The sequence below is a fragment of the Xyrauchen texanus genome, chromosome 20 (assembly GCF_025860055.1).
Source record: "Xyrauchen texanus isolate HMW12.3.18 chromosome 20, RBS_HiC_50CHRs, whole genome shotgun sequence".
In the NCBI taxonomy this organism is placed as follows: Eukaryota; Metazoa; Chordata; class Actinopteri; order Cypriniformes; family Catostomidae; genus Xyrauchen; species Xyrauchen texanus.
In genome coordinates this window covers 21,226,849-21,252,657 of record NC_068295.1, presented here as the reverse complement: position 1 = coordinate 21,252,657, position 25,809 = coordinate 21,226,849, and the positions used below count along the sequence as shown (strand labels likewise).

The following is a 25,809-nucleotide window of genomic DNA, read 5'->3' as shown; positions in this document are numbered from 1 at the left end:
ACTTATAAATGGTTGATAAGAGGACAACAGTTGCAACTTTCATAACAAACAGGCATAAATATGCATTCATGAACAGATTCATAAGCTTCCCTCAAGGAAAATAAACTGGAGAGAAGTTAAAAACATTTCTTAATTGTCTGCTAGTCCTAGGTCCTTTCTTGCAGATATTAATGCGTAAATGTGCATCGGAGTAAGTGTGTTTTACGGAGTCTGTTTGTGTATGCATTTGAGTTAGTGCAATATCTGTATCTCATAATTGTTGAAAATGAGGGCACAACAGAAGACATTTTCATAAGAAACAGTCATAACAGTTTGTCTGAACATATCAGGAAGACTTTCCTCATGGAAAATTGGAAGCTAAAAAAACAAACCAAAAAAAAACTAGTTTTTTAAATTGTTTAAAACTATTTAAATTGTTAAGTTCATTACACATTGTTGGGCCCCCTTAATTTAAATTATATTAAAGTGATTTAAATCAAGTTGAATCTCGTTCAAATTATCTTTAAAAGTCAAAGCAATGAAAACAAATAATTTGACATGACTTATTGATCATATAATTTTTTACTGTGTTGAGGTGCGTACACACTGCCAGCGACATCGCGCGCAACAGCGACTCCATCCCATTCATTTTCAATGAGAGCACAGCGAATTCCGGCGACACGAGCTGTCGCGACTGTTGGCGACTAGATGTGGGCGTGTCCAGCGACGCGACAAAGTTGAGACAAGTTCAACTTTATTCAAATGAAGAGCGACTAACGGAAGCGACAGCCAATAGGAGAGAAGACGGGAGAGCTCACGTGATCCTTCTCTCTCTCTCTCAGCTCCTGCAGTAACCGAAAGATCGATGAAAGGCTAATTCTTGCTGTTAGCAATTTTCCAGTGCTCTATGATATGTCTCTTCCCACGTAAAAGGACATTTTTAAGAAAAATACTGCGTGGAAAGGTGTATCTGAGATCGCAGGGATTTGTGGACCCAGACAGACCGGCATTTGCATTTTCGCCGCAGATAAACAGCCGCTATGGCAAACAGCATGCCTTGTTTCTCATTCATTTTTGATATAAAGCATTTTATGTACTGATTCCATTTATATTTAGTCTTTTCCCTCCAAAATGTTTGTTTTTAGTGGCAAGAAAAGAGATTCACTGCCTACAGCAATGGAATGACATCCGTGAATGTCATTTATAAACGTTACTAGGCAACCAGTAGTGGGAACGCCCACTAGCGACTTCACCGCCAGCCACTGGCGACCTGCAGCGACAAAGTCGCTGGCAGTGTGAACGCAGCTTTGTTGGTAAAGCTGCGTACACACTGCCAGCGACACCATCCCAATCATTTTAAATGCGAGCACAGCGACTTCCGGCGACAAGAGCTGTCGCGACCGTTGGCGACTAGATGTGGGCGTGTCCAACGACGTGACAAAGTTGAGACAAGTTCAACTTTATTCAAATGAAGAGCAACATACGGAAGCGACAGCCAATAGGAGAGAACACGGGAGAGTTCACGTGATCCTTCTCTCTCTCTCTCAGCTCCTGCAGTAACGGAAAGATGGATGAGACTAATTCTTGCTGTTAGCAATTTTCCAGTGCTCTATGATATGGATATGGTATATCCAGCCGCAGCTCTTGCCCCAGCCGGTGGTACTCGCCGTGCTGACTCCGAGATTTAATGGTTTTGCGGACCCAGACAGACCGGCATTTGCGTTTTCACCGCAGATAAACAGCCGCTATGGCAAAGAGCCTGCCTTGTTTCTCATTCATCTGTGATATAAAGCATTTTATGTACTGATTCTATTTATATTTAGTCTTTCCCCTCCAAAATGTTTGTTTTTAGCCGCAAGAAAAGCGGATCGCTGACAACAGCAATGGAATGACATCCGTGAATGTCATTTATAAACGTTACTAGGCAACCAGTAGTGGGAACACCCACTAGCGACTTCACCGCCAGTCGCTGGCAGTGTGTACACAGCTTAAAGCTTAAAGCTTTTCACCGCCAGCCACTGGCGACAAAATCGCTGGCAGTGTGTACGCACCTTAAAAGTGCGTTCACACTGCCAGCGACTTTGTCGCTGCAGGTCGCTGGTGGCTGGCGGTGTCATTCGTTTGTGCTCGATTTGTGCTGTTGAAAAAACCCTGTAAATGTGATCGTTTTTTAGATATAACAAAACAACGTTTTTAAAGGACAGTGACGTCACTCTCCACCCCATGTCGCCCGAATCGCTGGAATGAGCTGTCCTTATTTTTATTATTATTATTTAGCTTTTTTGGAGAAATCAAAATCAAAAGTGCCTTTTACACCATTGGCCTTTAGACCTTTATTCCGTTCGTCACTTACACTGTAACCTACTAATTAAATTCACACATTTAAGGAGCCTGTTGACGCCAGCGGTGCAATATTTGCGAGCTGGGTTCAGTGGCTGTGGAAATCAGATGTGATGTACACTCACAACCAACAGAGGTCATCCTGAATCCTTGTCTTGACTGTCAGAGAGTATTTAGACATGTCTAATGGTGTTTTCGTTTCGACTTCTTTTTTCCGTGATGACAATGTTGTAAACGACAGAACCGCAAGCACACTGGTTGTTTTCAAATGATGTGTGTGTGCTCTCAATAACGACTGCAAAATCAAAACATTACGTTAGCTGTTTGAGTATAAATCTTAAATAATTAAGAATGTTTTCTTCAAGAGACCCATACAGAAACACAAAAACAACTGATACTATCCATGTATATAGCCTATACCTTGCCTCATAAAACTAATATTTTAGAGTGCTTGCTTCAGATAACAATAAATAGATAGACATTTTCTAAGTTCCCCAAGCTAGCCTGTTCTTTTTCAGGAGACTCTTGTTTTTACCCACTTTTTGATCGTTCCTCTTTTACAGTGTGTTCTGCTGAAAAGCAGAAGTAAAGCATGTGACCTGCAACTGCCGGTACGAGTATGTGAAATTAATATTCTGTGTTTTTTAAATTGACAAAATGTTTCATGAGCAGAAAGGTGTCTTGTGATGTCACTGTGTGGGACTCAGTACAATAATGACAGGTGAAGAAGCATTAGCGCATGTTTTTGGGTGACGTCACCATGAGTGGGAGTATGAGATCGGGTGGCCGTGGTTGTGTTGAGTTCGGGGATAACAGTGACATTTTGAGACGTGTTAACACCTTCGCCATCCGTCCCACTCCCCCCACCCACGGACTCTGACGCAGTTGGGCTTGACCAACAGCAGTAGCAGGTGCTCAATGTTTAGATCTAGCTAAACTTGCACTGGCTGATCCATTGTGATTTCATCAGCCAGTATGTGACACTTTGAACGTTTTTCATAACAAATCTAGTGACAAACAGATGTTAAATACAATGCTGTGCTAGTTTTTGTTGCTAAATAGCAGGGGTGGGCAACTATTTTGGTAAAGGGGCCACATCAGGCTTTAAGTAGTGCATTGGGGGCCACGTTGTATTCCTTTTGAGATACAATGTTCTGCATTGATTTGGTTTTTGTAACATTTAAGCCCAGAAATAGTTGTTTACTCAATTTTCTGAAGTGTATCTGTGATTAATAGAACTATTCTGCAATTGCCTAAAGTATTGTATTGCTCTACAAAGGTAGCTATTTTTCTATCAGGCATTAAATAACTGAATAAAGGCTTATACATTTATTTTAACATCTCTAAGTCCCTGTTAATTTATTATTCAATTTAACAATCTCTACATCAGGGGTCTTTTTTTAATAAAAAAAATTGAAATGTATAGAACTTTTAAAGTTTGTTGCAAAGAGGGCGAGTTTACTTAATTTTTTCTAAAACATGACGTGTTTACATGCTAAAAGGGTCATGATGCGGGTCTCCTCGATGGTTTGACTTTCAGCACATAGCTGATAAACACTGGATGCATGACTATGATAAATAAATACTGCAAGCGTTAGATTAACATACAGGTGTGAAGGGACATCAACATTTCTAAATAGCACAAATAAAAAATACATATAAATATTCGTCTCTGGCTTGCTTTTGCTCGCATGTCAATGATGCCGAGATCTACTTTTATATTTAACCACTGAGAAGGTTTACCTGCAAAGTAGCAAAAAAAAAACATCACAAGCAGCCTCAAGAATGGACACAGAGTAGCTGTATAACACTTTTCCTTGAGCAGAATATTACACTACAGATCGCTAAGCTTGTTCAAAGCTGAAAGCGAGATAGAAAAAGTGCACTCGTGTGCATGGTTGCTAGACTGCACAAAATAAGTATAACATTAGACAGAATATTTCCAATTTGCACAAGAATAAATCTCAAACTGGGCATCTGGCAACCCTGAGCATGTTAAACGCGTGTGGAGATGCGTTAGGTCCCGATGCAAGTTAACTGAAATATCTAATGAAAAAAAAAAACACTTTTAAGGGGAGGGCCATGTGGAGGGCCTGATCTGGCCCGCGGGCCATATGTTGCCCATGTCTGCTATATAGTGTTTTGGGAGAAAATAAAATCAAAAGTTACCCCAAGGTGGCTTTTTGCACAGTTGTACCCTTGTGAAATTAAATAAATTTAGCTTTTAAATTATTTTTCTATACTTACACTGATAGAATGTTTGACATTCAAATGTTTGGCCTTTGGATGCCTGCCTGATAATATTGCATGCACTGAAAAAAATAGAAGAAAAAAAATTATATATTTGTTTTGCATATATTTAAGTAATAAATTGTTAAAATAATGTAAATGGGTTTTTTTTGTTTTTTTTAATAGGTCCTCTTCTCTCTGTCTTCCATTCTCTGGGTATCTTCTTGTCTTGAATCTTGATCATTTTACCCAAAAATATAACAATATTTCTTTGCTGTATTACTAGCACTAGCAAATCTAATTTAGAATATCATTGTGGGTGAAAAAGTTTTGTATATTTTGAGAGTGTCATAGTCTTTCTGTAACAATCAGTGTTGGGTGTATCCAACTATAAAGTAATTAGGTACTGTAATATAATTGCTTTTTAAGTACAAAGTAGCATAAAACGTTACATTTTAAATTCTTGTAATCTGATTACAGTTATTGATTTTTAATCAATGTAATGGAATGACAAGGAAATATAGAAATTTAGAATTGAATGGAAAACCATGAACTTTTGTACAGTGTTTTGTACAAGTTACTTAAAAGTCAAATAATTAATTCTCAAACATTTATGCCTTTAGTGTTACATTTTAATTATTCAAATTATGCCTCTTACAGTAATGTCGTATTCTCTGGCTCATTGTTTTTACTTTTTAGATAAAGTAATCATTCAATTAATCTTACATTACATTTTTAGAAGTAATTGGTCATTTGTAGTGGATTACTTATTTTGAGTAATTTACCTAACACTTGTCACAATACACAAGCACACTGAACAAATTTCCCTGGTTATGTCAGGTGTATAATGGTATTTGTGTGTGTATGTAGGAGGTCAGAAGGACGGACAGGTCGAAAAATTGTATGCACACGATGTTCTCAGCTAGTTCTCTCGGTAGGGTTATAGGGATTTTCCCTCTGCACTGAATCTGCATTTATTACACATAAGGTAAGAATTTCAATCAAACACACAAGCAATATATAATAAGACACAACTTCAGGATAGTTAAACATGCCTCTCTTTCTCCAAGCAAAGTTGTTTCATGAGTTCCTTTGACTTTGCAGTTTTGTAATGTAGATTTTGCTTGGTTGCAAGTAAATTCTGTGTTAATTCAGATGTGAGTCATGACATTTGCTTCTTGCCCTTAAGACCTTAAGATCAGAATAGTTTGAAAGAGGTGTGTTTTGTCTGCTATTGGTCAGTCGGGCTATACACAAAATATCCTGTTTCATTTGTTATGCATGAAACAATCAGAGCTGAATTTTCATGTTCAAAACAAACAGCAAGTTCTAATAGTAAGTTAATCCAGGTGTATCAGCTATAAAAAATTTTGAGGGGAAATTTTGAGTCCATTCATTGCTTTTCCCTGTGCTATCTTCTTTATAAAGAAATCACAGTCTCTCACAGACACCAACTATAAAGAAAACCTTGACATTGAACATTTCGTTCAATCATTGAATCCTCATTCACAATTTAATAAGGACTGTGAAATCTTTAGATGTTTTTTGCAGACAGAACATTATTAGGCTGTAATTTGAGCTTTCTTTCTGAACTTCCTCATTCTCCTGGTGAGTTGAGAGCATAAGAAAAGGCAGCTCTGTGAGGTGTGTCATTCATTTCCCATCATGCAACTGATCCGTGCATTTGTGTGTGTGTGCTTGTGACGGAGGGCAGGGGAGGAGCTTGACTGGAACTGAGAAGTTTGGCTCTGTTGTTTTGCCCTGGCTTTGTTCCAGGGCAGAATGCTTTGACCAAACATGTATCATTCTAACTAATGTAGACACAGAAGTGTCTTATTCTCTGGCTCATCGTTGAGTGTGGTTAACAAGGTTATGAATTGTGGATAAGTTTATATCTAATTAATGTGAAATACAGAAACGCACAAGGACCCATTTACGGATATGACAAAGCATTGGTTGGAAAATAAGTATAGCTTTGACTGTTATTTTCAAAATACAGAGGATTCTGCAGCCATTTAAGCATTTTGGTTGCAATTTTTCTGCCACTGTAAAGACCAAAACTTTTATGGGAAACTGTTTTTTTTCTTGCATCGTATTAAATATTTATTTGATCAGCAAAATTGTTTTCAAATATTACCTTTAGTTCCAGGAAGGTAAAAAAACAAACGTCACTATTTTATTTACTGAAATATCTTTAAGTACTTCCCTTCGATCTGTGTGATTATTAGGCTACCTCATTATGGTAGTTATGACAGCATCAGCCAGAGGCCTTTGATATGATCAAAGAAAACTCCATTCACTCATTAACCTGTTACCTTTGCCTTCATTAATGCAAACAGAACAATCAAAACTGTAAAATATTTTAATGACACAGAGCTGACCAAGATTCCATGGTCCCTCAATCCTGCTTCTGTGAAATGCTTTTGCTTTCCCTGCATATTACACAATTGTTTTTCTGTTTAGGAGCTCCATTGTGGTTTGCTACCAACAGACAGGAAGCCACAATTTTAAACAGCATATCTTCCAGATAAGACCATAAGAAGAGTGTCTTAAAGTGTGTCCTGTATTCACAGGTATTGACGTCTCTATGGGTAAAGCAGCTCTTATTGCCTCTGGTTCAAACTAGCAGTAAACCACACGACATCATGAAATGTGGCATTGTCGCAATCTTAAAGAAGCTTTTTTACTCCATGCATTGATGTACTGTATATGTTAACTTAAATGTCATTTTACTGAGCCTTACTCTTTTTAGCTGAAAAATGAAAGCTTTACACACTGAATTCTGAGGACTAAACTGTCACAAGTGGCTCAACTAAAGTTGACACTTATGCTTAAAAATGCTTTATCACAACCCTTTATCACAATAATTAAGGCACATAACAAAATTATTTGGCTATTATTATTGCTGAAGGTCAATAATGCCAAATAACGTTAACACCCCTGTGACAGGGCAGGAGCGGGTCGTGATTCTACACACCGCCCCTTATCAGGCTAATCAAGCCTTCGAGATGGATAAAGGCTGACTGAGGACAGTGGTGCGACAGAGAGACAGCTGTCTGACACGTGTGTGTTTGTATCTTTTGGTTAAGTTTATAATTAAAATATTATTTATTGTCAAACCGGTTCTCGCCTCCTCCTTTCCTTAATCCCTTTACAACCCAATTTGTATCTCTGTATTTGTAGTTTCTAATTATGTGCGTAGAATAGACAGCAATCAGTGATTGATGGTGTATTTGATGGATGGAAACAACAGAAAATCAGCTCATAGAAGGCATATATATTACATAATCCATTTTGATTTGATCATACAAAATATATAACAGCCTGTAAGGATGTCTGCAGAACATCAGATTTAATGCTGTTTGTATGACTGTTAAAAAAGGAGTTTATATGAAGTTGTTCCATATTGTTTATAGTGAAATTACACCAAAAGAGAAACTAAAAGGAAAAGCGTATATTTCAAAATCATGGCAAGTTAACTAAGGAGCAAATAAAATTCCAACATTTCACAAACAATTGAGTAAGCAGCCCAACCATGTGCTTTAATACATTACTGTATATACTCTACCTGTGAAAACTTTTGAAACACTTGACTGAAATGTTTCTCATGATCTTAAAAATCTTTTGATCTGAAGGTGTATTCTTAAATGTTTGAAATTATTTTAATATAAGATAAAAAATATAAGCAGTCAATATGTTCCCAACATAGATGGGGACTCCTTCAATACTGTTTAAAAACCATCCCAGGGTGATACCTCAAGAAGTTGTTTTAGAAAATGTCAAGAGTACATGTCTGCAAATTCTAGGCAAAGGATTTGCAGACATGCAGAAGATACTAAAATATAACACAGTTTTGATTTATTTTTGATTTTGTTTATTCACAAAATAATTCCCATAGTTCTGTTTATGTTATTCCATAGTTTTGATGACTTCACTATTATTCTAAAATGTGAAGAAAAAAAATTATAATAAAGAATAAGTGTTTCAAATCTTTTGACCGGTAGTGTATATAGCCCGGTTGGGTGTTGTGAAACCACTTGAATGATACAATGAGAAAAGATCTTATTCTGATTGTTAGAAACACATGCTAATTGCATCACCATTGCATCAACTCAGTGTGTTATAGAGAACCAGATTCTGTAATGGAGAAACTGGACATAGATGCATCCAATGGCAATCAAAATCAAAAGATCACACAATACACATTCAGTTGTATACATTTTAATTTGGATAAAAATACAAAAAAGTTAAACCACAGAAAAATGTAAAGGCAAAATTCACAATTACGGAAAGTGTGTGTTGGATAAAGTGAAGACAGAACAAAACATTGGTATTTGTTTCTAAAGTTATAAAATCACTTTTGAGCTTTGTATAAACTTGTTAAAAAAATTTGTTTTACTGAGAACCTTGGATATGAAGCATGCTAAAAATGACATAGCCATTACCCAGGGACAATTCCCTGTAAGTTCCCACTATAAAGGAACACAATTCCCTTGCCACACTTGAGAGTTTGTGGACGAATGATCATCAGAACGTTGCATACATAAATGTTTCTTAAAATGTTACTCCAATAAATGGTGGCAGAACCAGTACTGGCCTCATTCTATGACAATGAGCCCAACTGATAATCAGAAAATACTTTACATTCAGTTACCATAAATCTGAGCCTACATTTAAAGACACAATTCTGCTCTTAGTTGTGAACATGTACATCCTTTGAATTAATCTTGAATAGTTATGATTTCACTATTCAGGGTAGTACGGCCAGGATAAAGAATCAAAGTGGCTCTCCTGCCCCATGCCTGTACTGGAGTATGGTATCTGAGGGCCCCTCTGATTTGGGCCACTGGCCTCTATTTGTCTTGTGGTCTCCTGAGTACTTCCAATGGTGTTGGGGCAGTTTAGCAGGGCAGTGAAGGACTGTGTACAGTCAGAGGACTGGGTGCAGGTCGAGCCCAGCATAGCCATGTTGCTAGAACCTTGAGTCTCCTGTTTCAAGTGGAGGCCTGTCTGATGGCTGCCCATCAAGCTTTGTAGGATCTCATCATCTAAGCTGCTTGCATACTGGTAGCCCATTCCTAATGACACACCTGTGCCTGCTGCCCCATTCTGTGTGTTTTGGGACTGCTGGAGGCCATAGAACCAGGTATGGGCTCCGTCTGCTCCTTGCAGAGGCTCCTGCCGTTGAGGTGGCTGTTGGGATTGCTGGATCTGTTGGCTCTGCTGCTCATGTCGAGGCTGGCTGGCTGTTTGGCCATTGGGCTGAAGAAATTCAATTTCTAGATCCATAGAAGTCAGTAAGGGGAGGCTGTTACCACTGACTTCCGCTGTGGTGGGCATCCTGGGACTTGGGTTAACTTGCTGTAGGCTCATCCCATTACTAGCTCCAGTGGCATTAACGACTGGGTTGGGCCATGTTTGGTTGAGTGTCGCAAGAACTGGGGTTTCTGAGAGAGGTGGCATCATGGGGCGGGACAGAGGGGCTTTGTTATAATAGTTTGACGGATTTGTTCGCAACAAACCATGGTTGGGCGGATGATAATAATTAGTTGGTTCTGTAAAAATATGAACATGCTATGTAATGTAATAATGAAATGCATACATATACAGAAAATATTGATATATTGTTATTTAGGATGAGCTAGATCTGTGAAAATGTCTCTTACCAGTTTTAATTCTCATCATAGTGGCTGAAGGTACTGCTTTTGGTCTGTTTGGAGAGCTCATGGCTCCTTGGTGAAAGCTAGGGAAGGATTTCATCAGGCTTTCAATTTTTCGCTTCTTCTCTTGACAGCCATAGGGATCTACAATGAAATAAATAATAAGAAAAGAAAAGAAAATGATATATATATATATATATATATATATATATATATATATATATATATATATATATACACACATTATGTGAATAACAAGAACTGGTCCTTGATCAAACTATCTATAATAAGTTATAGTACATTTAGCAGATTGATGGGCAAAGTTTCTTGGCATTTAAAGTAGGGCTGTTAAATGATCATTTTTTTAAATGTAATTATTTACATGATGTGCCAATTAATTCATCACATATATCAATATTTACTGAAAACGCCCCAAATAAGGATAATTTAGTAAATAATATTATTATTTTTAAATGAATATTAGTATATTATTAACATATATTGGGGCAGCAGACAAGTTAAAGGGCTAGTCTTCAAAAGCGATGTGATAGGTGTGAGTGAGAAAAAGATTAATATTTATGTCCTTTTTTACTATAAATTCTCCTTCCATCCCAGTAGGTGGTGATATGCACAAAGAATGCAACTCGGAATTTACGTACAGAGAGTGGACTTGATTAATTTAAGGAAAGATAAAAACTTAAATTAGATTAAAAAATAGATTAAAAAAAAAAAATGTGTTCACCCAAAAAGGAAAATTCTGTCATCATTTATTCACCCTCATTTTGATTCAAACCTGCATGACCTTTTGTTTCTTCCATGGGACATAAAAGGAGATGTTAGGCAGAATGTAAGGGACTTGCATCCTAAGTCTCCATTTACTTTCATTGTAAAGGAAAAAATGTGCAATGAAACTGAATGGTGACTGAGGCTCGCATTCTGCTAAACATCTCCTTTTGTGTTCAACAGAAGACAGTAAAACATACGAGTTTGGAATAACATGTAGGTGAGTAAATGATGACAGAATTTTAGTTTTTTGTTTTTATGTGAACTATTCCTTTTTACTGATTGTGCAAAGAAGCATTCTGTGGGACACATGTAGCTAATGAGAGGGTATTTCAATCCTTTACCTTTGTCATCGGGCAGGTATCTGAACTCCATGGACTCACTGACCTCCTGGTCTGTGGGACGGCGCAGCTGCATTCGCACTGTGACAGGAGCTGTGATAGTCGTGTCACAGTAGGCGGGCGTCTTGAACACTATAGCCACTTGCCTGTGCACATCTGCTTGAGAGAATGAGCCTTTGGCCTCCCAGCTCTGAGTGAAGAACCTCACTTCAATATCATCTAGTGTACATCAGGGTTGATTTGAATGAAGAAATGGGTTAAATGACAGAATGGCATAAAGAAAAATGGATATATGATTTAAAAACAGAATTGACGATGAATGATAGGAAAGCTAATGCATAACGTACATATGGAATGCATTGAATAAAAAAAAAAGAATGAATCCCAAAATAAGTTTTGAAACTCGACTTCAGCCAGGGTGTGCAATGCATTCATTTATTAAAGGTGCTGTAAGCTTTTTTGTTTTTGTTGTAATTCTACATAGAAAATGTTCCTACTACCTGACAGATATCACTGAAATGTGTGTCCTGAGATATTACACCTGTCTCTGTGAAAACCCTAGGCTCTGTAAACCCCAAAGAGTCAAAGGAGCATTTTTCAACCAATAAGAATCACTCCTTGCCTGTCCATCATTTTGCATGTTTTGGTTTGCTAACATTGGGTTTGCTGACATGTATTTAGGGGGCTGGGTTTTGGATAGAGGGCATGTTGTTGAAAGGGTGGGAGTGGTCAAATTCAGTGGCTCAGTTTAGCAGAAGTTAACAAAACAGCAAAAATGCTTAAAGCAGCTTCAAGTGTTCTAATGATTTGAAACAGCCCTTTACCTTTCTGCACTTTGTCACATAGAAGGAAGATCTCGTCACCTCCCTTCACACTGCCACTGTTTTTGTTCACTCTGCAAATGCGCAGTTCAGCTGTGTTTGGAGCCCCTGAAAACAGCGCAAGCCAATGAGATCAAAGATTAGAATGTCTTGGAGCTCATTAAATCAACACAAATATGCATCATCAGCATTAGGAAATAATGTTTCACATTCTATGACTTCATCACAGTTATTTGCAGGCAGTGGCACACCTTAAAAAACTTGAAGTCCTCAAACATTAAAGCCTTTTAAAAAGCAGCCAAACTGAAATGATTTTGAAAATGCGGGTGGAGTTGTTTTTTCCTTCCTCTTTTCTGGTGTTAGTGTGAGACTGATTTTGTGATGGCTTAGCATGGCTGACCATATTAACAGAGGAAGCAAACAATATGAACTACATAAAATATTTCAGGTCATACCTGCTTCTTTAAGCTTCTTAGAAGCATCTGCCAAAATGTTTTTAACCTAATTTGTTTTTCAAAAGAAGTCTATTTTACTTCATTTTCACAAGAATGGCTTGAGGTATGTGAGGTATCGGGCTCTTACATGCACTTGAAAGAGTTTAAACTCTTTACCCCAGCAATGGCCTGAGCTTTTTTTATCTATCTAGATTTAGCATCGCACACCACACAATAACACTCTGCAAGCGCTGCTGTTCTGCTTGATGTTTACACAACCATCACGTGAGGAAATGTTGAAATGGACCATGCTCACTTCCTGCAGTGTGTGGTGTGGCCTACTGACAGCTCTGTCACCTATGCAAAGCACAGAGAAGCCAATGAAGCCATTGCCACTCCTATATCTTCATGCTCTAATGCAGTGAGGCAGTAGTGCCTTGCATAACAGTCAAATACCACATGTAGATTAGGTCAAATTGCTTCCAAACTGTTGCCTTTTCATTTTTTATTTTTTTTTTGTATTTGGGGATAGTTCATTCACTCACCCTTATGTTGTTCCAAACTTCTATGACTTTCTTTTCTCCGTGGAACGCAAAAGGAGATGTTTTTTAGACTCAGTCACCATTCAATTTCATTGCATCACTTTTCCCTACAATGATAGTGAATGTGGCAAATATACTGCCTAATATCTCCTTTTGTGTTCTACTAAGGAAAAAATGTCATACATATTTAAAATATCATGAGTAAATATACACATTTTTGGGTGAACTATCCCTTTAATGTAGGAAGATTTGTAGCGACTCACTGTTATCATAGATGGGATTTGAGACGATGGGAGGCAGTGTGATGTTGTACAGCCCGGTCTCATCTTGCAGGCAAACTTGGAAGCATAGACGCACCACGTTCAGATCATACTCCTCAGTCTGAAGCAGCTGTTCCCGGGGAACTGTGAATACAAAACACTATTTGAACATTGCATGAACACATTAATTCTAGGTGTCATTTGGGTGTCAAAAGAGATAATGCGGACAGAACGGGATAAGCAGAGAGTCTTGTGAATGAGTTAAAGGAGGGAAGGGGAACAAGCAGAGCACCCAGAGACAAGAACGAAATCCGGGTCTGTCCATTTGAACCTAGCAGATACACTTAAGTGACTTGTTTACACCTGGTATTAGTCTTAGGTGATCTGATCACAAGGAAACAGCAATACAGGTGTAAACGGTGTCCAAAACGTTTGTAATTGATGCATGCGACTGCATTGCATTTGTAGTGTAAATGCTAATCTGTCCTGATGATGAATTTCTGAAACGTAGAATGGCAAGGGAAAAATTATTTACATTCATGAAGAAAGGCATATTTATTGGATCTTGTTTGATTAAATTCATTAATATTCATCATGAATGCGCTACCTGAATGGCCAGAGAAACTATAACCCATCCCTAACCCTAAAAGACCAGGTAGTGCGTTCCTCAAATATATGAGTCTTCCCCTGCCATCCTACGTTTTGGAAATCTGCATCCTGATGAGTCCCTGACAACAATAAAGTTTAGCCTACTGACCTGTCAATCAACCATTAAGCTTAAACAAGGGTTTAAACTTTCGTTTAAACTATCAGTTATGTGCAGTTTTGTAAAGTAAAACATTCGTCCGTAAAGTGCATATATGTTAGTCTCAGTCACAATTCACTTTTAGTGAATCTTTTTTCCATACAATGAAAGTGAATGATGACTAAGTCTAACATTCTGCCTAACATATCATTTTGTGTTCCAAAAAGAAAAAAAGGGTGTGTAAATTAAGACTTTTGGGTGAACTATCCCAAAAAACTCCAAAACCCCAGAACATTTACATTTATTCATTTGGCAGACGCTTTTATCCAAAGTGACTTACAAAAGAGGAAAACCTAAGCGAATCATCTTAAGGAGACATTTGTATGAAAAGTGCCATACTACAAAGTTTTACTAGCATCAGAATAGCATTCAAAACAGTTTGAAGTGCAACAAGAATTTATTTGTATTTTTTTTTTTTTCAGTTTAATTTCGCTACAACAGCATTTTCCTCCATCGATAATGGAGCATTTAGAAAATTCTCTCCATTACTGAATACTTTGGAAAACAATGACATTAGGAAACTGAAAACAGATTAGTGCATGTGGCCTAAATGATGACAGAATTTTCATTTTTGGTGGAACTTTAATATCAGGTGAAAACAGGGCCAAAGAGTCTGTGAATGAATGTGAATACGATAAAGGGGGAAAGGGGAAGATAGAGAAGAAAGTGAAACAAACGAGCACCCAGGCACAAGAATGAAAACCAGGTCAGTTAATTCGAGTTACTCCAAGTCAGAAAAGAAAGCACCAATGTAACGCATTGTTAATTCTATTCAGCAACATCCCCAGTTATGCCACTCACACATCAGCCTACAAGCACACAACCCACACGAGTGCTCGTGAAGACATTTCTCAGTGTGTGCAACTCCACCCCCTCTCACTCTCAGGTCTCTGTCACTGTCTGTCTCTGCTCACTCAGTGGTTATCCCTCCCACAGTCATGACGAGCTTCGAGCGCTCTGAGGTCACAGCAGGTGGAATTATCGCAGCGGGTTAGAGTAAAGAGCTTGGGTGACAGAGTATCGCTGACGACTCGAGTGGGGGGCTGGGGTCCTGACGTGCAGAGACACCTTTGTCCAGACCACAAGCCCAAAAGAGGGAAAGAAAGGTGGAGATGAGGACAAACAAGCAAAAAAATGAGGAGCATGATGATCAGATGTATAGCAAAGAGAGGAACGGAGATAAGGTGGGAGGAGATGAGTGGGTGCGTGAGATAGCAAGAGGTGAAGGGTGAGAAAGGCAAGTATGAGGAGTGATGTGGTTCTATTTGTGTATATTTGTGTACGTCTGTTCTGAGTTTATCAAAGTCAGAGAGCAAGAGGAACAAGTGGACAGCAGTAGAATGTGGGTGACGATTTAGGTTAGCGTGGGCTGGTGGAAGGTAAAGAACACGTTGAGAGACACAGAGAGAGAGAGAGAGAGAGAAAGAGAGAGAGACAGAGAGAAAAATGGGGGCAGGCAGGTGAAAACTCTCCATTCTGTGGGTATACCACCATTCTCAACCCCGATGCTCTCACCACCTGAACCCACCATCTAAAACCATATCGAGTATCACACCCACTCAGCTGCACAAAGCAACACCATCATGGCAAATTCAGCTATCTACAACCTCACAGACACCACATGTGTTTGCAAAACTAGATACTTTTTCACATGATTTACATTATTTATGCATTTCGAAAACACCTTTATCCGAAGTGCATGCTCTAACAGTTGAGCTACAAGAACAGGATAAATACAGTTGAAGTCAGAAGTTTATATACACCTTTTCACGATTCCTGACATTCAATCATAGAAAACGTTCCGTGTCTTAGGTCAGTTAGGATCACTACTTACTTTTAAGTATGTGAAATGTCAGAAAAATAGTAGAGAGTATTTATTTCCACTTTTAAGTCTTTCATCACATTCCCAGTGAAGTTTACATACACTTTGTTAGTATTTGGTAGCATTGCCTTTAAATTGTTTAACTTGGGTCAAGCGTTTTAGGTAGGCTTCCACAAGCTTCTCACAATACGTTGCTGGATTTTGGCCCATTCCTTCAGATAGAACTGGTGTAACAGAGTCAGGTTTGTAGGCCTCCTTGCTCGCATATGCTTTTTCAGTTTTGCCCACAGAATTTCAATCAGATTGAGGTGCTGGCCACTCCAATACCTTGACTTTGTTGTCTTTTAAGTCATTTTGCCAAAACTTTGGAGGTATGCTTGTGGTAATTGTGCATTTGGAAGACCCATTTGCAACAGAGATTTAAATTCATGGCTGATGTCTTGAGATGTTGCTTCAATATATCCACATAATATTCCTTCCTCATGATGAATTTTGTGAAGTGCACCAGACCCTCCTGCATTAAAGCATCCCCACAACATGCTGCTGCCACCCCCATGCTTCACGGTTGGGATGGTGTTCTTCAGCTTGCAAGCCTCACGCTTTTTCCTCCAAACATAACGATGGTCATTATTGCCAAAGGGAAAATTTTGTTTCATCAGACCAGAGGAAATTTCTCCAAAATGTAAGATCTTTGTCCCCATGTGCACTTGCAAACTGTAGTGTTTTTATGATGGTTTTGGACCAGTGGCTTCTTACTTGCTGAGCAGCCTTTCGGGTTATTTCGATTTAGGACTAGTTTATTGTGGATATAGATACATGTCTACCTGTTTCCTCCAGCATCTTCACATCTTCACTTCCTTTGCTGTTATTCTGGGATTGATTTACACTTTCGCACCAAACTACGTTCATTTCTAGGAGACAGAATGCGTTTCCTTCCTGGGCGGTATGATGGCTGTGTGGTCCCATGGTGTTTATACTTGAGTATTATTGTTTGTACAGATGAACGTGGTACCTTCAGGCATTTGGAAATTGCTCCCAAGGATGAAACAGTTTTTTTCTGAGGTCTTGGCTGATTTATTTTTATTTTCCCATGATGTCAAAGCAAAGAGGCACTGTGTTTTAAGGTAGGCCTTAAAATACATCGATAGGAACAGCTCCAATTCAGTACATCTCCTATCAGAAGCTAATTGACTAACTCTCTAAAGGCTTGACATAATGGAATGGACATGGAATTTTCCACGCTGCTTAAAGGCACAGTTAACTTGGTGTATGTAAACTTCTGACCCACTGGAATTGTGATATAGTCAATTCAAAGTGAAACAATCTGTCTGTAAACAATTGTTGGAAAAATTACATGTTTCATGCACAAGGTAGATGTCCTAAACTACTTGCCAAAACAATAGTTTGCTAATATGAAATCTGCAGAGTTGTTAAAAATTAGTTTTAATGACTTAAAAGTGTATGTAAAATTCTGACTTCAACTGCACATCCATATAAACCAGTAGATTCTCATGAACCCTTTTAAGATTATGACAGGGCGGAGGGCGGGCCGGGTCGTGATTTTACACACCAGGCCCCTTATCAGGCTAATCAAGCCTCCAAGAGGGATAAAGGCTGACTGCGGATGGTGGTGCGACAGAGAGAGAATGTTTACGGGCAGCTGTCCATCCTATGTGTGTGTTTGTGTCTTTTGGTTTATTTATTCATTAAACTATTATTTATATTATACTAGTCAATATTTAAAATCAATGACAGTATATCGCCTACTGTATACTATAATGTGTCATCTTTGAAATCATTGTGGGATAACGTCAGTGAAAATGAGGTCATCGCTGGCAGGTCATCCCTTCAACACATGACCAAACTTCAAAAGTAATATCAAAACCAATCTCACTACTACTGCCACTGTGACTAATTTATAACTCATTTCTGTCAGTGTTAGGAAGCCAAAGAGAGAGAGCTCTTAATTTGGTTATAACAGCAGAAGTGAGAGCAGTCCCCCCAAACAGCCCGTCACCACAGAGAGCAGCAGAATAAGCATGAGGAAGCAAAAACAGAACACCACAGTGCCTGCTGCATAGTGTCAAGTTCACAATCTGACATTCCGTGCGTTCAATAGCCATATAGTGTGACGACCTGTTGCAACACTTTCACAATTACTCAAATCTCATTTGGCTAGTATCACACTATACAATGATTCCATAAAAGTGTCAACATAATCTGGAATTAATTTAATGTTGCTTGTTGAATCAATCATTGAACATTTGTAGGATATTATTAATCTTTTTTTCTAGCCTCATTTCAAAATGCCAGCTGGTGCTTATTGGGCTCTTTGGCTGAACTTGATTCAGTCATGGACTGTGGTTCCACGTGTTTTAAATTAGATTTCTTGATTTAAAATTACTATGTAATCTCAACACAAACACTTCGTGTAGAAAGAACCTAATTGAATTTGGTAAACCCAACAAAATTAGAGGTGTCAGTGTAACTCAAGTAAATCTATTTTATGTATTTTATATGCTAAAAAGTGAAAGTGTATGTTAGCCTGCTAAATACATGCTGGTTGGTTGCACTACAGAGTGTAGTTTAATGGATTAAGTAAACTTCTATTTTACAGATATAAATGGATAGAACACAATGATATTAAGTTGACAAAATATTCTAGAACTGTGTTGCTTTAGTTTATTTTAATTAAGTAAATTGAACAAGTAGCAAAAATCCTTTTTTAGAGTGCAATATTAGCAGTTTACAATTATGATTCTCATTACCGTAACATTTTAAACTATATTACAGAAATGAATATGCTGTTGTACAATGATTTAATTAATTAATTTATTTTTCATTTTGCAGAGTGCAATATTAGCAGTCCCGGAAAACTGAATATCTAGACTAGAGTAAAACACAGTAATAAACAATCTGGAACATAAGTGTATCTGGTGTAATTTAGAGAACATAGTGAAATATTTTATCAATCAATCAATCTATCTATCAAATGCAAATATCAGGGTACTGCTAGGATTTCAAACAGTGATTCTGTAGGTCTAATAACTAAATCTACTAAATCATTTTGTTAATACTTTACGTCTTCCAGTAAAAGTATATAAACATCCTTACAACTAGATGTGGCAGGGCGGAGGGCGGGCCGGGTCGTGATTATACACACCCGGTCCCTTATCAGGCTAATCAAGCCTCCGAGAGGGATAAAGGCCGACTGCGGAGGATTGTGCGGGAGAGAGAGATAGTTTACGGACATGTTCGTCATGTGTCTTCTGTTTTAAATTTATTATTAAAATATTATTTATATTGAAAAGCCGGTTCTCGCCTCCTCCTTTCCATTGAAATGGCTTACACTGGTGCCGAAACCCTGGAAGGAGGAGGGATACACCATAATATAGTTCTCGCCACTACCGTCCACCCCAACGGAGCAGCCGCGGCCATCTGCCGGGGTACGAGGAGAGAAGGGGCTCCTAACCGACTGCCTGGAGCGGTTAGGGCCGCTGCCAGGGGCGGAGGAGTGTATGTCATGCCGGGGGCTCTCCAGCCTGAGAGAAAGAGGGAGGGATGTGGCAGGGCAGAGGGCGGGGCTGGGTCGTGATTATATACACCCTGTCCCTTATCAGGCTAATCAAGCCTCCGAGACAGATAAAGGCCGACTGCGGAGGATTGTGCGGGAGAGAGAGAGATAGTTTACTGTCATGTGTCTTCTGTTTTAAGTTTATTATTAAAATATTATTTATATTGAAAAGCCGGTTCTTGCCTCCTCCTTTCCACTGAAATGCTTTACACTAGATAAATATAACTGAGAAGCAAAATTGTGTAAGATACTATGACTTGCCTATAAAGAATATATCTTGAATTATGTTTATGTACATTTTTCTTACCCAATTGTATTTTCTTTTCTGTTTTAAGTGCAAATATAACAAAATTTTGTGAGTTTTATGCTTAAAGCAAGAAAACACAGTTTGCCAGTAGGGTAAGAAAAATAAACTTATTATATGATAGATAAATAGATACAGTATTCTCAGTAAACAAGTCTTATTATCTTGTACAATTTTGCTTCAAGTAAATGTATCTTGTGTAGGGGATGTTTTAATATTTTTACTGGAAAACAAGACACAAATAAGAATTAAGAAATTAGTTTTGCAGTGAACGTCCTTTACAACCTATAGCTTGCACAGAATTGCAATAGAAACTATACAAAATAGTGTACAATACAAAAATGTGTTTAACGGATAACTTTAGTGGCTATTGCCTGCTCAAGAGTATTTATAATAATATTTGGCTGTTTTGTTTACTCTGAGCTGACAATGGCCACCAAAGTGATCTGTTACACAAAATCATATAGTTCCTCTTAATAATCACTGCAGATAGAGAGGCCCTTCCTCCTTGTCTGAATAAATTCCCCCTGATCATAGGCAACACAAAATCACTGTCAGTTGTGCAACAGCTTCACTAAATAAGGAGAAGTGATTCTTTGTCCAATTCTAACTGCATTGTCAGATGATAGTTTGTGTCATACAGTATTGGAGGCAGGAAAAAGATAAATATGGTTATATATTTTTTTGCTGCCCTTACAATGTCATCTAAATTACGAGTGTTGAGAGTAAAAGCGAAAGGAACTGGGCCAGTAATATAGAGCAATTATTAGAGAAAATGTGCTGGTAGATCTCACCATTGAATGGGTTGATGCCTCGTGCAACTCTCTGCATTATGGCATCTCTTACTTCTCTCCTTCTCACACACTGGATGCCTAGGTTTTGGAAACTGGGAAAACAATCCAATAAACAAGCTGTTAAATGTTGTTTTGTTTAACTTTAGATAGATTTTTTGGCTGTCTGATTTATGCCTAGATTTGCTTAGCTCATGTATTCTCCATCTTATACACTCATCCTAAAGACTAAAGCAGACCGGAAGATTGAGGTTAGAACTAACCATACTGACATACTGTTTAAAATTGAGGGCAGACTGGAGCTCTAAGGATCTCATTTTGCATACCAGGGGAATCCCCTGTTTGGCTCCCTAATCTGAATCAACATGCTTTTTTTTTACTTTTTTCAAAGAAGAATGGACAGCCCTTCGGTGGGGAACTGTGGTAGTGTTTGTGTGTGTGTGTGTGGGGGGGGGGGGGGGTTGTAGTAATACGGAAAGCAGAGAGGAAAGGCTTTGATGTGGGGTATGGTACAGATATGTTTAATTTCATTAGAAGGAAAAAGGTCACAGCACAAAAACGATATTACAGCTAAATATGCAGATAATGTATCCATTAATCCATGGCTTTAATGCAACCTTTCACTGCTGACCTCTATATGCAGTGAAAGACTTTGCCTTTGTGACTGAAATTATTCTGACATTTAATTAGTTCAAGTATCAACTTACGCAATGACCCTGCGTTCAGGTCCAAATTCTGCCTCATAATAACCGTCCTTGCAGTCTTTACCCACCAGGTCATGTGGATGTGGTTTGTATGGTTCACTTTTGGTCACCAAGGAAACACATACTTTTCCTTTCCCGGTAAAATTTAGAATCTGATAGGAAGAGAGAAGTTAGTAAATGCTCTCAGTATTTATTTTATCTTATGTCAATAAAGATGCTTAAAGGGATAATTTACCCCCTAAATGAAAATCTGGTCATCATTTACTCGCCATATGTTGTTCCAAACCATGGCTTTCTTTTGGAGCACAAAGGTAAAACATTTTTTAGGAACTGACAGCCTCAGTCCATTCACTTTTATTGTAAAATATAGTTATACAGTGACAGCAAATGGTGACTCAGGCTGTCAGTCCCTAACATTCTGCTGATCTTCCTTTGTGTTCCAAAAACGAACGTCATATGGGTTTGGAACAACATGAGGGAACTTTTGCAAGAACTTTCCCTTTAAGTACACTGAAAACCCTAATAAGTTGACTTATTTTAATTGAGTAAACACGTTCCCTCAACTGAACTGAGGCATAACTTTCCTAAACTTGTTTAATTAAGCTAATTGAACTTCATATTCAACTTCATATAACGTTCATATTGAATGATCTTGTGTAAATAGATGCAAGTAGACTAAACTCCAATTTGCTGCTTAAATATTATTGTTTTAAGTTAATTTCAATTGAATTGTCTCAAATTTAGATCATAGAATAACAAAGCTCAAATAAAGAAGATTATAAATGATTCAAGGTGAATCATAAAATAAACTTAATTCTCCACAGAAATGCATATATGCCTGTACTTCAGTTGCACAAGGACATGTAGGTATAGTTGCAGACCGGAGATCTCCATATGGGGGCAGAATCTCCAAAATAGGGCGTGGATACTCCAATAGGGGGGTTGCATCAACTCTAAAAGGGAGCGTCACTTCTACTTACGTTTAAGGCTAGGGAAAGGGTAAGGTTAGGGGCTCCCTATATCTTTAATGGAGCAAAGCCTGCAGCTATACCCTTTTCCACAAGAAGAACTTAGATAGGGTTAACAGGGTCAAACTTGGCCTTAATGTACAGAGGTCACTCTAAAGGTGACATCACATGAAATGACTATTTGCAACACAACAACATAAATAATACTACAAAAGAGCTAAAACCTCCATGAATTCAAAATAACAACTATTAAAATGCCTCCATATATTCCCTTTGACCAAGGAAAGATAGTGAAATAATTCAAGCACATGGGATTATGGGTATTCCCCATAGCCTATATTTTGTAGTCAAATGTTTAAGTTATTAACACTTAAAATCTTAAGTCTATGGATGTTTGATTAAGACAACTTGAATTTTCAAGTAAACACAGCATTAGGGTTTACAGTGTATCTTGGAAACGTTTCATGATAAAGTACAAGTGCTGTGAGACATTCAATACAAGTCAGTAAAAGATTTTGCTCTACCTGAATGCTGGGGTAGGTTCTGTTATTGTCAGAGCTTCTTTCTCCAGGTATGCTGCCTGCCGAGCGTCCCTCACATTTGTACCTGAAGCGCATACCTCTCTGTTTGGGCTGCTCAAAGATCTGAACACTAGGTTTTGCCACTGCACCAGGAAAAATGAAGTCAGTCAGAATCAGAGATTTTTATTCCATATAAGCTCAAATTATCAAAATATCATCAATATGACAGAGCAAAAGCAAGTTAAACACATTTAAAAGCAGACTTATAGATGAAAGTGCTAACAATGAAGATTCACACGTACAAGATAAGGCATAATGAGCCGAAACACCTGCAAACAACACCTTGCATCTTTTACAGAATCTGAGCATAACCACACCACAAACGTAGCGTAGCCTGCTGGTAAATGATTTCGCAATCTCTGCACCTGTCAGCACAGACCCTTTAGGAGTTCACCCAGGTGCTATCATGCCAATATGTATATACATTAATCACAACTTTCTCAAACACCTGCACACCCAGCTGTATGTGTCATGCCATTACTTCAGTCAATTGAAACACACTTGCTTCTGACATAGATACAAACAGGTGAGATCTATGGATATATATGCAGTATGTTCTTAAACAGAGATATATCACAAAATAAGCTGTAAAAGTAACGTTTCCTCTTCATATATGTGTATTATGCTTGATCCTATCCTCCAGATATAGGTCCAAAAGTGTAGTATGAAGATGTCACTCACTATTGCCTGTTTGAGTGTTTTGTCACTTACAGGAAGTCACATTTTTAATCTACTTCTGGGTAGACACACCACACATAGCAAAAAAAAAAAAAAAAGAGGAAGTATTGCAGAGAAATCTATATATTACATTGGGTTTACAGCTGGAAGCGAGTGAGGTTTGAACATATTCAATTATTAGTCAGAGCTCTTAATCAACCTCTAAGCTCAACTCTAAAACATGTTATTTGGATTTAAGCCACGAACTTACTTAGGTGGGAGTCCCTGTGCATTAAGGGGTGATGCACTGTTCAAGAAAACAAGAATAGAAGAACATAAATCACAGTGTGTAATCAGCAAAACAATACAACAAAACATTATTTTAGTATACAACTTTTTATATTATTCAACAGTGAACAAAGAGAGATGAGATTATAAAGCAGCTATTAAAAGTTCCTCATTTTATTTCCTGGTGATAATTTGTCCACTCATGCAGTCGGTGTGTGTGGTCTACAGAACACTCGTATTCAGGTAATGAGAATTATAATGCCTTTATTTCAAGAGTTTTCTGTGATGTACACTTGCATAATGACAACTACGTTTTTCATTGAATTTAATATGTAAAACTAGGAATCTGTATGATTTTATATAGAATCTGAATTTGAAATGCAGAACATGTGGGCGGTGGCTTACAAATTACACTGTAAAGATTTACAAACACGAGACAATATGATAAAATAGAGCCTATATTCGCAGGATAAACATATTTAATTATCTACCTGAAAACCCACTTAAAGCAACTGCTGTTCTGATTTAACAATCTGAATATCATCTAACATAAATTCAATTGGTCACATAGTATAATTAACTCCCAAAAAATAGCGAGAAAAGAGAGGGGGGATAACTACTTATTGAATATAGGTACTCACCAGACATGTTAGCGAACACCCTTGTCTTAGGTCTGCCGAGTGTTTCCAAGCTCTAAAGTGCTGAACCGATACACAGCATTACTCGTATACGCAGAAGAGTGTCCAGAAGTCTGGGAATTCCCCACTATATACTCTATCTCCGCCCACAGAGCAAAGGCACAGCCTCAGCGAACGCACAGCCAATCACAAGAGGAACGTGGAGAGTACGACACCAAATTTAAATGTAACAGTTTAAAGAAATGAAAAAATGCACTCGAAATAGCTATAGGTATAATTCTTGTTCGTAAAACGACAAACAGATATATAAATTGTGAATATATATATATATATATATATATATATATATATATATATATATATATATATATATATATATATATTTAATTTCTTAAGTCTCACTTCAGTATATCAGATATTTGTTTGGAGTTTTGAGTTTTTTTTGTTTATGCTTATCAAATAGAAATGTCTTATACACTAGTAATAGAACGTTGTGCTATAGAGAAGTTATATTTTTATATTTTTGACTGAAATGAAAACTAGTCTGTGAGGGACAGAAGTACAGTCTGTGTTGTATTTTTTTCAGCTGACGAAACAGAAAAAAACATCTGTCCAAAAAATATGTAATCTAACACGTTTACGGTGCATACCATTGAAGAGACTGTAAGTCTATCCCTTAAACTCAAAGCCAAATTTTCATTTCCGTCTAGAAATCTAAAACCTATTTTAGATTTATATCAATCACTGAGATCTTTATTAGGAACACTATATGGTCACTACGTGATCTGCTTTTTTAGCCCATTCGCCTCAAGGTTTGACGTGTGGGCCATTCTGACATGCTATTCTGCTCATTACAATTGTATAGAGTGGGTTTCTGAGTTACTGTAGCCTTTCTGTCAGCTCGAACGGTCTGACCATTCTCTGTTGACCTCACTGGATGTTTTTTGTTTTGTTGTTGTTTTTGGCTGTTGTGCTTGAAAATCCCAGGAAATCAGCAGTTGCAGACATACTCAAACCATCCGGCACCAACAATCATGCCACGTCAATATCATGGAGATCACATTTTTCCTCATTCTGATGGTTGATGTGAACATTAAACTGAAGCTCCTGACCCATATCTGCATGATTTTATACATTACACTGCTGCCACACAATAGGCTGATTAGATAAACACTTGAATAAGTAGATGTACAGGTGTTCGTAATAAAGTGCCCGGTGAGTGTAGTTGAGCATACAGTTGAACTCAGAAGTTTACATACACCTTAGCCAAATACATTTAAACTCAGTT

At 37.8% G+C, this 25,809-nt stretch overlaps 1 protein-coding gene across 1 annotated transcript; it reads right to left on the bottom strand.

Moving 5' to 3' along the window:
* Positions 1-8,759: 8,759 nt before the first annotated feature.
* On the bottom strand, positions 8,760-24,613 carry rel (v-rel avian reticuloendotheliosis viral oncogene homolog). The gene is made up of 10 exons (XM_052150403.1): positions 24,525-24,613; positions 23,867-23,902; positions 22,882-23,021; positions 21,393-21,541; positions 20,689-20,780; positions 13,393-13,533; positions 12,157-12,261; positions 11,336-11,551; positions 10,215-10,352; positions 8,760-10,103 (listed from the first exon to the last, which is right to left on the bottom strand). The coding sequence occupies exons 1-10, from the start codon at positions 24,529-24,531 to the stop codon at positions 9,295-9,297; spliced, it is 1,833 nt and encodes a 610-aa protein (XP_052006363.1). The 5' UTR covers positions 24,532-24,613; the 3' UTR covers positions 8,760-9,294.
* Between the last annotated feature and the right edge of the window lie 1,196 nt (positions 24,614-25,809).